The sequence below is a fragment of the Oryx dammah genome, unplaced genomic scaffold (assembly GCF_014754425.2).
Source record: "Oryx dammah isolate SB20612 unplaced genomic scaffold, SCBI_Odam_1.1 HiC_scaffold_2, whole genome shotgun sequence".
Classification (NCBI taxonomy): Eukaryota; Metazoa; Chordata; class Mammalia; order Artiodactyla; family Bovidae; genus Oryx; species Oryx dammah.
Window position 1 is genome coordinate 154759282 of NW_024070186.1, and position 12072 is coordinate 154771353.

At 47.4% G+C, this 12072-nt stretch overlaps 1 protein-coding gene across 4 annotated transcripts in view; it reads left to right on the forward strand.

The window, feature by feature from the left end:
* The window catches only part of ITSN1 (intersectin 1), a 241501-nt gene extending 235280 nt beyond the window's left edge, over nucleotides 1-6221 (forward strand). For 3 of the 4 annotated variants that reach the window (XM_040228484.1, XM_040228497.1, XM_040228504.1), the window contains one exon: nucleotides 2172-6221. In XM_040228484.1, coding sequence (XP_040084418.1) covers nucleotides 2172-2320 — 149 coding nt within the window. In that variant the 3' untranslated portion in view covers nucleotides 2321-6221. The remainder of the gene's footprint in view (nucleotides 1-2171) is intronic. The other variant, XM_040228491.1, reaches the window with a different exon arrangement.
* Nucleotides 6222-12072: the final 5851 nt, after the last annotated feature.

Here is a 12072-nt window from a genome sequence, read left to right on the forward strand (position 1 = left end):
GACCTGCCTCCTGAGAAATCTGTATACAGGTCAGGAAGCAACAGTTAGAACTGGACATGGAACAACAGACTGGTTCCAAATAGGGAAAGGAGTACATCAAGGCTGTATATTGTCACCCTGCTTATTTAACTTATATGCAAAGTACATTATGAAAAAAATTCCAGTCTGGATGAAGCACAAGCTGGAATCAAGATTACTGGGAGAATGTCAATAATCTCAGATATGCAGATGACATGACCCTTAGGGCAGAAAGTGAAGAAGAACTAAAGAGCTTCTTGATGAAAGTGAAAGAGGAGAGTGAAAATTTGGCTTAAAACTCAACATTCATAAAATTAAGATCATGGCTATTGGTCCCATTACTTCATGGCAAATACATGGGGAAACAATGGAAACATTGGCAGACTTTATTTTCTTGGGCTCCAAAATCCCTGCAGATGGTCACTGCAGGGATGAAATTAAAAGACCCTTGCTCCTTGGAAGAAAAGTTATGACCAACCTAAATAGCATATTAAAAAGTGGAGACATTAATTGCCCACAAATATCTGTCTAGTCAAAGCTATAGTTTTTCCAGTAGTCATGTATGGATGTGAGAGTTGGACTATAAAGAACACTGAGTGTTGAAGAATTGATGCTTTTGAACTGTGGTGTTGGAGAAGACTCTTGAGAGTCCCTTGGACTGCAAGGAGATCCAACCAGTCCATCCTAAAGGAGATCAGTCCTGGGTGTTCATTGGAAGGAATGATGCTGAAGCTGAAGCTCCAATACTCTGGCCACCTGATGGGAAGAACTGACTCATTGGAAAAGACCCTGATGCTGGGAAAGATCGAAGGCAGGAGGAGAAGGGAAAGACGGAGGATGAGATGGTTGGATGGCATCACCGACTCTATGGACATGAATTTGACTAAACTCTGGGAGTTGGTGATGGACAGGGAGGCCTGGCGTGCCGTGGTCCATGGTGTTGCAAAGAGTCAGACATGACTGAGCGACTGAACTGGGCTGACTAAGAACAGTGTGACTCAAGTCTGGACTCTTAACCATGGTGCCTCACTGGCAATTTTTATTCTGATAAATAAAGACGAGGTTGAATTTTTTTATTAAATACTGAAATATCATGACACAATGGTAGCGCCACTAGAGTTTCAGTTGCAAACCCCAATGTACCTCTTGTTTCAGAGGTTATTCCGGAAATGCACAAGGGGCGACATGCACTGGTATCGTCTACCAGAAAAAGTTCCCAGGTTTTAAACCTTGAGAGAAAAGCTATTTCCTGTACAAGAGTGCCTGGATCATAGTATATTGTCAATTGTTGAACTGCTGAATGAAAAAAAGGAAGGAATTGTCTGGAAGCCCATTTGGTACCATCATTTTAATGCATAGCATTAAAAAGTTTCAAACATTTGCATGTCCATTACTGACTCTCTGTCTCTCTCTCTCTCTCTCTATATATATATATATATAATTTTTTTTGATCCTGCCATGTGGCATGCAGGATCTTAGTTCCCAGACAAAAGATCAACCTGTGCCTTCTACAATGGAAGCTCTGCACCCTAACCACGGAACCACCTGGGAAGTCCCTGACACTCAATATTTGATGAAGGACTTCCCTGGAGGTCCAATGGTTAAGACTCTGGTCTTCAGATTTGATCCTTGGTTGGAGAACAAAGATCCCACATGCTGCATGGTGTAGCCCCCCCCAAAAAAATGGTGGTGTTGAGATTGTCCTGGGAGCACAGCTGGGAGCCTTCAGCTCCTGTGCTATCATCTCCTCCCCACCAGATAAATAAGTGAAGAGATAAAAAAAGAAACAGCTGACTTTCTCCTGAGAGATTTCTTTACATTTCATATACATTGCAAATTGCGCAGCGGATATGATATCCGGTTTTGCATTGCCTCCCAGGAAGCTCCCGGCCCTTTAGGGGCCCACTGGGTGCAAGGAAAAAATCTGTATTTTGAGTTTCTTCTAGACTCTTCTTCATCTCCAGCCCAGTACCTTTTTGTTTTCACTCATTTAAAAATGATGCTGTCACTGTAGTCCCTGGATTCCAAGAAACTAACTCCCTTTTGAAGAAGAGAGAGGGTAACACCTCTTTGGGACACTCCCAATATGCCAGGTACCTGCCTTGATGAGAAAGAATCCTCTCTGAGGAGGGTCTGTGTGTCTGTCCTTTCAGATTTTTTGGGCCGGACGGAGATCCGCGTGGCTGACATCAAGAAGGACCAGGGCTCCAAGGGTCCAGTTACGAAGTGTCTCCTGCTGCATGAAGTTCCCACGGGAGAGATCGTGGTCCGCTTGGACCTGCAGTTGTTCGATGAGCCGTAGGGAGCCCATCCAGGGCGTGCTTGGCAGAACTCCAGCCCGAGGCAGCAGATGCTGCCTGTCTGGAAACAGCATGGCTTTTCGAGGACCGGCGTTTGGTGTTCAGCCACAGGGCAACAGGGCAGAGAAGACAGGCCCCTCCAAGTTTCTGGGACTACTCGACAATCCTCCCCACTAAATCATTTCCCATGTTAGGAAACAGGACTGTGTTTTCCTTTGTCCTCACTGAGAGGCTCATCGTGGCTTCTAGGGTCTTTGAAGTCCCATCGCCCTCCGACTGCGTTTGGTGGGGTGTCCGGCCCGTCCCTGGGCCTGAGGCTTGAGTCTGGTTACTGTAAAATAGGTTTGTAAATGCAATGCCTGTATTTTTGGAGAACTCATGGGACCCTCCTGCTTCTTACCTCCACCAGCCTCCAAGCAGGCCCTCCAGGATGCCTAGTCCTTGGTGTGTTTAGAAACGATCCCGCTGATCATGTCATTGCTTCAGAATCTCATTTCCCCACTGGGACCTCATTGGAAATGCTGTCCTGGGTCTGATCACTTGGGGAGATGGTCTTCCGATCAGATGCTGGTCTAATCCGTGGAAGATTCTGGCAGGTGTGTTGTTAGGGTTTTTCCAGCCTCCTCCAGGTCTTTTTACCGGTAGCTGTCAATGGAAACTATCACTGGCTACTGCCAGGTGGCCTGATCCTGGTTTCCTGCACCCCTGGAAGGGGGTTAAGGGAGGTTGTCTACCTAGTTATACTCTGCAGGACTAGGTCGCTGTAGCTCACCTGAAAGGCTGTTGACGATGTTATTGGGTCCCCATCTCCAGCCCTGCTGGACATTCTCTTTCTGCTTGGAGGTCCTGTGTTTCAGGACAAGAGCGGTTGCTGGTGACCAGCTCTGAGCCTCTTCCTGCCTGCTTGTCATGAGCAATTTCCACACGTGGCTTTGATACATTCCTCCCAAAGGTGTCCCTAAGGTGTGGAAAGGAAAACTGACAATCCACGGAGGAAAACTATTACTGTGGTGGGGGAGAGACGTTAGGAGCAGGCAAGCCCCTCGGTTCCAGGGAAGGAGACCTGAGACTCCTTCCCAAAGCCCGCCGTACACAGCCAACCTCTCAGTAACGGAAGGACACACGACGTGTTGCCACAATCAGGAGCGTATGGCCACGTGCCAAGTTTGGTTTGAGTTCTTTTTTGTTTTCTAAATTGTTAGTGGAGTGTCGTTGGTTTCCACTGCGATGCTGGTTTCTGCTGTACAGCAAAGTCAATCGTCCACGCATGTTCAAATGTCCCCTCTTCTCTGGGTTTCCTTCCCACTCAGGTCGCTGCAGAGCTTTGAGTGGAGACCCTCGTGTCCAGTTGGCTGTCACTAGTTACCCATTTTATCCATGGTAGTGTATAAATATATGGCAACCCCAGTCTCCCAATCCACCCCCCCACCCGCCGCCTCCTTCTCCCTCGGTATTCACCCATCTGTTCTCTATGTCCTTATCACATAAGACCACTTTTCTAGATGCCACATACATATGCTAATATGTGATACTTGTTTTTCTCTTTCTGACTTGACTCTGACAGTCTCTAGGTCCATCCACATCTCTGCAAACAGCCATAGTTTCATTCCTTTTTGTGGCTGAGTAGTACCAGTTTGAGTTCTTTCGGTTTTTCTCCTTAAATGCCAGGCGATAGGCTGGATGACTAGGTAAGAACTTGATTTGCTCATGACAAGCGTGGATCGTACTTTGTTTGCGTGTTAATGCTCCCACAATCCCAGTTTGTCGTTTTTTCATGAAATGTTCATTGCATGTTCTCTCAGTCCTGGAATCTAGCTTTCCTGGGTGAGACGGTGTTCTCCTTGATTGCAGGTCCTTAGAATTTAATTAGGATTGTAGAAATGCATTCTGAAGATAGCATTGGCACTTCCCTGGTGGTTCCAGTGGTTAAGACTGCGCTTCCACTGCTGGGGTCCAGGTTCCAGCCCTGGTTGGGAAACTAAGACCCTGCATGCCACGTGGTGTGGCCAAAAATGAGGAGAAAAAAAAAAAAAAGATAGTGAACTACCCACTTTGCTGGGAACTGAATATATCATGTCACCCTTTCCCATAAGAGCTCTGTCATTATTCAAGCAATTTTTTAAATGTATGTGTCAGAAAGGGCGACAATGTTTACATTTCATACTTTTAAGATGCACCTTATTATTTATTTATTAAAGATAGTGTAGACTTTTGTATCAAGAACAACAGACATAAGTATTTTTTGAAACAGGCCGATCTACCCTTTAGTTAGTAACTCTCAGCCGAACACCTTAGAGGCCAAGTTCAACTTCAAGCGTGCATTCATTTACCATTTTCCAGCAGCAAGCATGGTTCGGATACTTTAAGTGTGTATGTATGTTTCGATGCTGTTAGGAAGCTGTTTGAAATGACACCTATGAATAGACCTACCAGTCACACTTTCCTATGTCTATACCCAACACAGTTTGTTCAGTGTCTTTATAGAGGATACGTGACTATGGTAGAAAAAGAAGGGTTACCTGTGTACACGGAGTCATATTGGGTCACCAGTGCCATTCCTTTCTTCCTCCCTTTTCTTCATTGGCTTTCTTCACGTGTGAATGTTGGGCATCACCGTTCATGTAGGGTGGGTGTGATGCACTCAGTGACAAACATCTTCTCGCCTTTTTAGGTCCACCAGCTCACCCACCCATGCAGAGTCCCATTATCGGAATTAATGTCGCATGAAGAAGCAATATGTGAGTCTTTCCTCCCAGGTGACTGTACTGAGCGCCCTTGCGATGCCTCTCCAGGGCAGCAGTTCTGAATGAGTGCCCTTGTGCTCACCAGGGTGATTTGCAAGGTGACTGACCCTCCTTACGGATGGGATAGGCTGGCTGTCACATCCAGCTGTGACTCAGGAATGTGGGTGACGCATGGAGTCTCCGGTTTTTGAGACTGGTCCTTCGAGACTGGTCCTTCGCATCTACCTTTTTGGGCAGCCGGGGCTGTGTTTCATAGAGATGAACGTCCCTTGCCAATAACCTTCTGTGTCCTAGCTCTTTGCTTTCCACATACAGGGTTTCCCCTGACCACTGCCTTCTGGCATTGACTCCAGCCCTCCAGACATGCCGAGTTTCCTCCTTCTCTGAGCCACCCTGACCTGTCTAAGCCCAGCAAGGGAACTGCTAACGGAGCCATGCCCTGAGGACAGGAGCCCTTGGGCTGGGCCTCTTTTGTCAACCAGCTCTCCCAGTCCCTCTGGGGCAGGGTCTTTCTGTCAGGGAGGTGGGCAACATGTCTCCTGGAACCAGAGCAGCTGTGACCCCCCCAGAGCCTGAGGATGTGGTTCATTCAGATCCAGGGCTGGCCTCAGGCACACACACTCACACATGCACACACACAGATCTTTCTAGGCTGGGGTCTCCAGATGTGCTTGAGAGACTGGGGCCAGGCATCCTACATGTCCTTGATCTCTGATGGCAGAGGAGAGAGCTATGCTTCCAAGGAATGTTCATGTTAAAAGGGGAATTATTTCTGCTTTTTGTGTTTGGAACAATTTAAGCGTGACCTAAGTCTAGGAAAGTAATTCATTTCAGCTGGTTAGTACTATTGAATTTAACGGGAAAAAAATCCATCCGAAAATGAGTAAACTACCACTTGCATTGTCTTGGTGACCTGGTACCCCAAACTCCTGTCTCTCCAGGAGTAGACTGGTGCCAGCATAAAGCCACTGACTCCAGCAGAGCGGGGGTGTTCTAGAATCCAGTGGGGCTGGACAGCAAAGCAAAGCGAGTGAGTGAGATGCTTCTGGTTTTATCTGGAAGGAGACCTGGGAGTCTATTTTAGAGTTTTCCAATACTGTGAAAGTGAAAGTTGCTCAGTCGTGTCCGACTCTTTGTGACCCCATGGACTGTAGCCCGCCAGGCTCCTCTGTCCAGGGGATTTCCCAGGCAAGAATACTGGAGTGGGTAGCCATTCCCTTCTCCAGGGGATCTTCCCGACCCAGGGATTGAACCTGGGTCTCCTGCACTGCAGCAGATTCTTTACCGCTAGCACTACCTGCCTGTACTTTGATGAGCAGAAAAACACTTCTATCTCTACTCCAGATGGTTTTTCCCCTAGCTGGTTGGGCTTTCTTGGTTCACAGAAAGAATGTTTGTTTTGTGCATGTAACAGTTTTAAGAATTTCCGTTGGAAACAGCAAGCAGATTTTCGTTCTCTGTCAATCCATTGTATTTTCCCTTCTCTTTGGGGCTGGAGACGAGCTGTACAGCGGACACTAGCATGTGGAAATGGACACCTGCGTGCTCTCAGGTGGCAGGGTCACTTCAGACTTGAGGCTAGTGTGAGCTTAGCGAGGGCCCTGGCTGCTCCAGGTGGCTCACTTTACACGCTCAGAGCCTCCTGCACACGGGAAGGCGAGGCAACGACAACAGAGGAGGCTGGATATCCTCGATCGGCTTTTAGGATTAGGACCTTAATTCTTACCCAGCAGAAGCCTGATTGGGGAACTGGGGACATGGTGAAGCCCTCAGACACTGTGGTCTGAGTCACCCTGAAGGGTATTTGGTTAAACTAAAACTGTCCTCTTTTTGCACCCAGGGGCTTCTCCTGGCTGCAGGGAATGGCTCAGGTCAGCTGCCAAGACTCAGCTGGCGGTGCCCAGAGCCATGTTTTATGGGGGCCGCTTAGTATTGTGTCAGTATGGTTGGGATGTTTATTGCACTTGGAAAGCAGCCATTTCTTTGAGCTAGAGGAAAGTAACATTCTAGAACTTTCACTTCCTCGCCCTGCATTGTGTCAGATCCAGGAATATCTTCGTAGGTCTCCAGGCTCAATTAAGGTACATAATCTGCTACCTTTGGGAGCCAAAATCTATTCCTAATAAGCCTGGAAAATTCATTCTGCATGAAAGATAGAAAACCTCTAACAGCACTCTATCTTGGGAGTAATAAAACCCAGATGCCAACAGCTGGTAAGTCTTATCCCTGGGTTGTGACCTCTTGGTAACACAGTCAATAATGTTAATAATACATTGTTCATTCAGGGAGTCCCCTTTCCTGGGTCCGACCACCATCCAAGGGGCTGGGAGGTGGTGAGGAGGGGGTCTGCCTTTGTGGCTTTCACAGCCTCATGGTTGATCTAATTTTAAGTCATTTGAATAACACCCAGTGCTTGTGAAAACTCACCTCCACCTCCAAAATTTATTTCAGTGACATGCAATTTCAATTAGTTCCTGCACTGAAAGGAACCCTCTTTAATCTGGCCTCGGGGAACCAGATAACACCCACATAATAATTTTTTTCCAACACTATGTGTGGTTGTCAGATTTCAGGGTAAATTTGCCCCTAGTATATGCCAGGGTGTTTTGTGAGTCATTTTTTAAAAGGATTTTGTTCTACTTTCTATACCAGCCTATATTGTTAAAATCATTAGAAATGTGTGAATATTTTAGGATTCAAAGCCCACCAAATAAACCTGTTCAGAAGTGGGCGTATGTGGTCAGCCTTGAAAATAATCGAGCACTTCTTTCTCTGATATTTACTGAGAACTTACCCAGTAACCAGGGTTTCTTTTTATGCAGTGGAAAGAATGCATATTTTTCTTCTAGGAACTCTGGTTTTGTACTTTTTTCACTGAAAAAGAATAACATTCCTGTGCGGCTATTTCTAAAGCTATGTTCCTTTGCATTTTCCCTCTCATACTCAAAGCCCTGATTTCCTCCTGTTTCTCGGTCTAAACAGAATGGGGACCTGGGGCAGAGAGGGTGATGCAGGAACCAGAGGCAGGGGGATGGCGGCTTTGCCGTGTCTGGTTGAGGAGCCAGCCCTGCCGTTCTACCCACTGTCACCGCTAGGGAGCGCGCTCCCCCGCGTTGGAAACTAGCCGGTCCCACTGGCGGATCTCAGGGCGTTGGCCCCACCTACTGCAGCCCCCGGGCATTGCTCTTGTGCAAATCGGAAGGAACTTGCGTCTGAGCAGGGTGGTGGGGGAGGGAGCTTAGCGGCGAGCCTGGGATTCGGAGTCAGCACTCCTGCGGTGCTTAGTGACACCTTGCCTTTCTCTGTTGTTGGGGCTGGGGTCATAAGGGGTCCTCAGCCCTTATGCTTTTTCTTCATCTGCTTTGGTGAAGGCCCCTTTGAGATTCAGCCCTGCAAGGGCCTCAGGTGTTAAGTTGGAGGTGTTCCCCCTACTGCTGGGCCGACCCGGGGCGGGTCCATGGGGAGGAGGCACCCCGTCCCCAAGAAGGGGTTGGAGAAGTCAGGTCCCCTCTGCTTAGACTGGATCGCAGAGTTTCTAGGTGGAAACGATGACTTTTGGGATTTCAGATGTCAAGGAGCTGAGGGGGGCAATGCAGATCATTGCATGGTGTGTGCGTGTGCGCGTGTGTGTGCTTGCGTGTGCACCAGGGGGAACGAGTGGATATGTGAACAGGTGGGTCTGACTTTTCCTGCAGTCAAGGTCAGGACCTGCTGCATAATTCGTGGGCTGAGTGCAAAATGAAATGGTGAGGCCCCTTGTTCAGAATTGTGAAGAGTTTCAAGGTAGTGACAGCAGAGAATGAAGCCAGGAGCGGGCCCTCCTAAGCACAGGGTCCCCCGTGACTGCACAGATCAGCCGCCCACGAAGCCGGCCCTGGTCACACTCTTCTTTTCAGTTAACTGGTTTCTGAAGCAGGTGGGGCTTCACCTTCTGCTTCTTACTTTGCAAAGTCTCCCTGGCAGGTTGTGGAGAACTGGGCTGGTAACACTGTTCAAAATGTCTGCTTATAAAAGCACAAATGATCTGGATCAGTCAGAGGGTGTAGGACTCAAGCCCCAAGTTGACAGATGAACCTGGTCTTTGGGCTCCCAGTCCTGGGCGGGCCACGGGTGCTGAGAGGCCTCCAAGTCTTTACCATTTAACCCACTGATTGGAAATAAAACCCTTCCTTTTAGTCGTTAAGTCATCCACCGGGGGCTTTTCTCCTCTTTGCTGGTGAGTCAGACAGGCTCCTCTGGCCTCTGCCTTCCAAGTGACCATCTGAGTGATGGCAACAAGAAGCAGGGAGCTGGCTGGGGTGGGTGGTGCCCGGTGCCCCTTCCCAGGGGCTGGACGCTGCTCCTTCATCTCCTCTTCCTGGAGAGAATGAAGCCTGCCCAGGCTGGGTGCTGGGTACACACACGTCTGGAGGCACCTGCTACTGAGACGCAGCGACTTCCCAGTTGGGCTGTCCGCCATAGGATCCCGCCTATGAGTGGGCTGACGGGAGGAGAGACCCCACTGTGTGGGTAGCCTCGGGTTCTAGAAGACCAGCTGCCAGGGAGGCAGCTGACACAGGAGTCGCCCCTCCCGCTGTGTGCTGGGTCTTACTTTCTTTCACTAGCACTTCCTAGCGCTCAGCAGGACACTCCAAAACCTTTGCTTGACCTTTGCTAATCAGTTTCACGTCTACCTACACAGAGCAATAATCCTGTCTATGTTTCCCGATTCTGTCTGGGATTATAAAGTTTGCTAAGTAAAAATACTGACAGAAAGTTGAATAGAGATATCAAATTCATCTTGCATGGGTTTGGTTGTGTCATTTTGAATGAAACAACAAATTATAGCTTTGTTTCTACTTGTATTGCAATCGTCCGGACTACTGAAAGTTCAGAATGTGTTTTCTAGAGGCATTTAATTAATATTGTGTCAGTGTTAGTTTTTACGAGTGAACATTTTGTTGTACATTTTACAAACCAACATCCTTAAAATGGTTTCTGGTAAATATTCACTATCGGACAGTAGATATTCTAGCAAGATATTTATTTTAACACATGCATTTAAAACGTACATTGCCAATAGCCCAAGTGTCTTTAAACTGTAAAACCAACTTCAGATCTTCTTTGCTGAAGCCCAAGCAGGCTGAGATCTGTACCTTTGGGCCCTTTCTTCTACCCTTTCATAGTCCTACCTAGATAGAGAATTGGCGATCTCGTAATTCGTGTCCTGTTGCCTTAGCTACATCAGCGTATACCTTCACATCTATAGGTGGTCAGCATATATGTAAATACATGTATACAGATGAGAGTCTGCAACAGAATGTCCTGTGTATGATAAGCAGTCCTCAGCTCCTGGTTTTCTGCATTTTATATAGTTTGCAGCTAAGAAAAATGCAGAATTCCACTGCGTAAAGTGAAGAAGTTATGCTCTTTCAATGGTTTGTCCAGAAATCTCTGCTGTAAGTTTATGGGAATGTCTATGACTCAGTGTACATATGGTGTGTAAGAGGTTATGCTGTTAAGTGTTGCATAAACTAACACAGGTTCTGTAGTTATAAATAATTAACTTGTTATTGTAAAATGTGATTTGTCATTGAGAGATTATTTTTCTGTATGTATATGAGAGTATTTTAGGAATCTAATTTAAGTGCATAAAACTATAGAAAAAAGTTTAAAAACCTATTCCAAGAGTAGAGAGTGCTTAATCAGATTACTTGGGTTTAACCCAACTAAATTTCATATATTAAAAAGAAAACCAGAGTTGCATATGTTAGACATTCAGAGAAGTCATGTTGGAGGGGCAAAGAAAATGTGAAGTGGAATGCAACGGGTGGCGTTACGATAAGATGGCGAGTGTCCTCTAGCCAGGACCTTGGGTGAGACCCCTGTATTTCATTAAACAGGTAACTTGTTTGGGAAGGTGCTTGTGTCAGGAAGGATAGGAGGCTTGAGAGTCTGGTTCCCATCAGATATGAGTGATGTGCTCTGGAAGCTTCCATGAGTTATGGAGGATGGGCCAGGAATCTTGGGTGGAGCCAGCCGTCCTTCTAGAAAGTTCCGAATGTCCTGACTTCCGGGTCACCCTTTGCAGTTCTCTTTCTGAATAGATTCAAAGCATCCCTTTGGTGTTTGCATTCCTTTCCTGGAGGCATCCTCACTATCCCCACTGTGGCTCTCCTGTGTGGGGTGAAGGATGAAGTTTGGGGCTTTCTGGGTTAAGCTGTTCCCGGCACACAGGACAGGCAGCACAGAGCAGCCTTCTAGCTGCTTGTATCCATGATGGAGACCTCAAGGCAAGAGGCCTTCTTCTTTTCCCTGTCCCAGAAAAGGGTCAGAGGGCCAGGCTACTTCTTGGGCACAGACTTCTTATCCTTTGCCACCAGAAATGTCCCCACAGGCCACCTAAGGATGGATACAACGCAAAATCCTATGAAACTCAAGATGCAAACCCCCGAGAGGTGCATTTAGAGGTCCTTTCAGGAGGAGGCAATCCTGTGAGGTCAGCCTCCCTCGTCAGGCTGGGAATGATGGAGCGGTGAAAACGGCCGAGTTCCTGGCGTTGCATACAGATGGCTGTGTGTGGGATGTTGAGGGCCCTGGCTCAAAAGGACGTATAGGGAATGTGTGCCTTAGGTTTTCAACATTTCTTTCAATGAACTGTATGCTTCCCAATGCTGTCAACCAACAGTCCAAGTCCTTTTTTGATACACCTGAAATTGGCAAATGCTGGCATGTAAGTGACCTCCTGGAATTCAGGGTTCAGGGGGCGCAGGGAGCTGTGATTTCTGGGAGCTTCGTGGAATCTGTTATCATAGGAGTGATCTGAAAATCACCTTGAGGAACTGTCTGGGTGTCTGTGAGTGACTTCATTTCCAAACATGGAACTGTTTAGGGACCTTTGTCCAAGGTGGCCTGGGAAGGCCATCTAAAGCTAGCCAGCAGAAGTGGATAAGTTCCCACAGAGTAAGTCCTGACCTCCTTCCTTGGCACCAAGTCTTCATGGCTGGTGTGGCAAGAGGGCTGTACGTGGA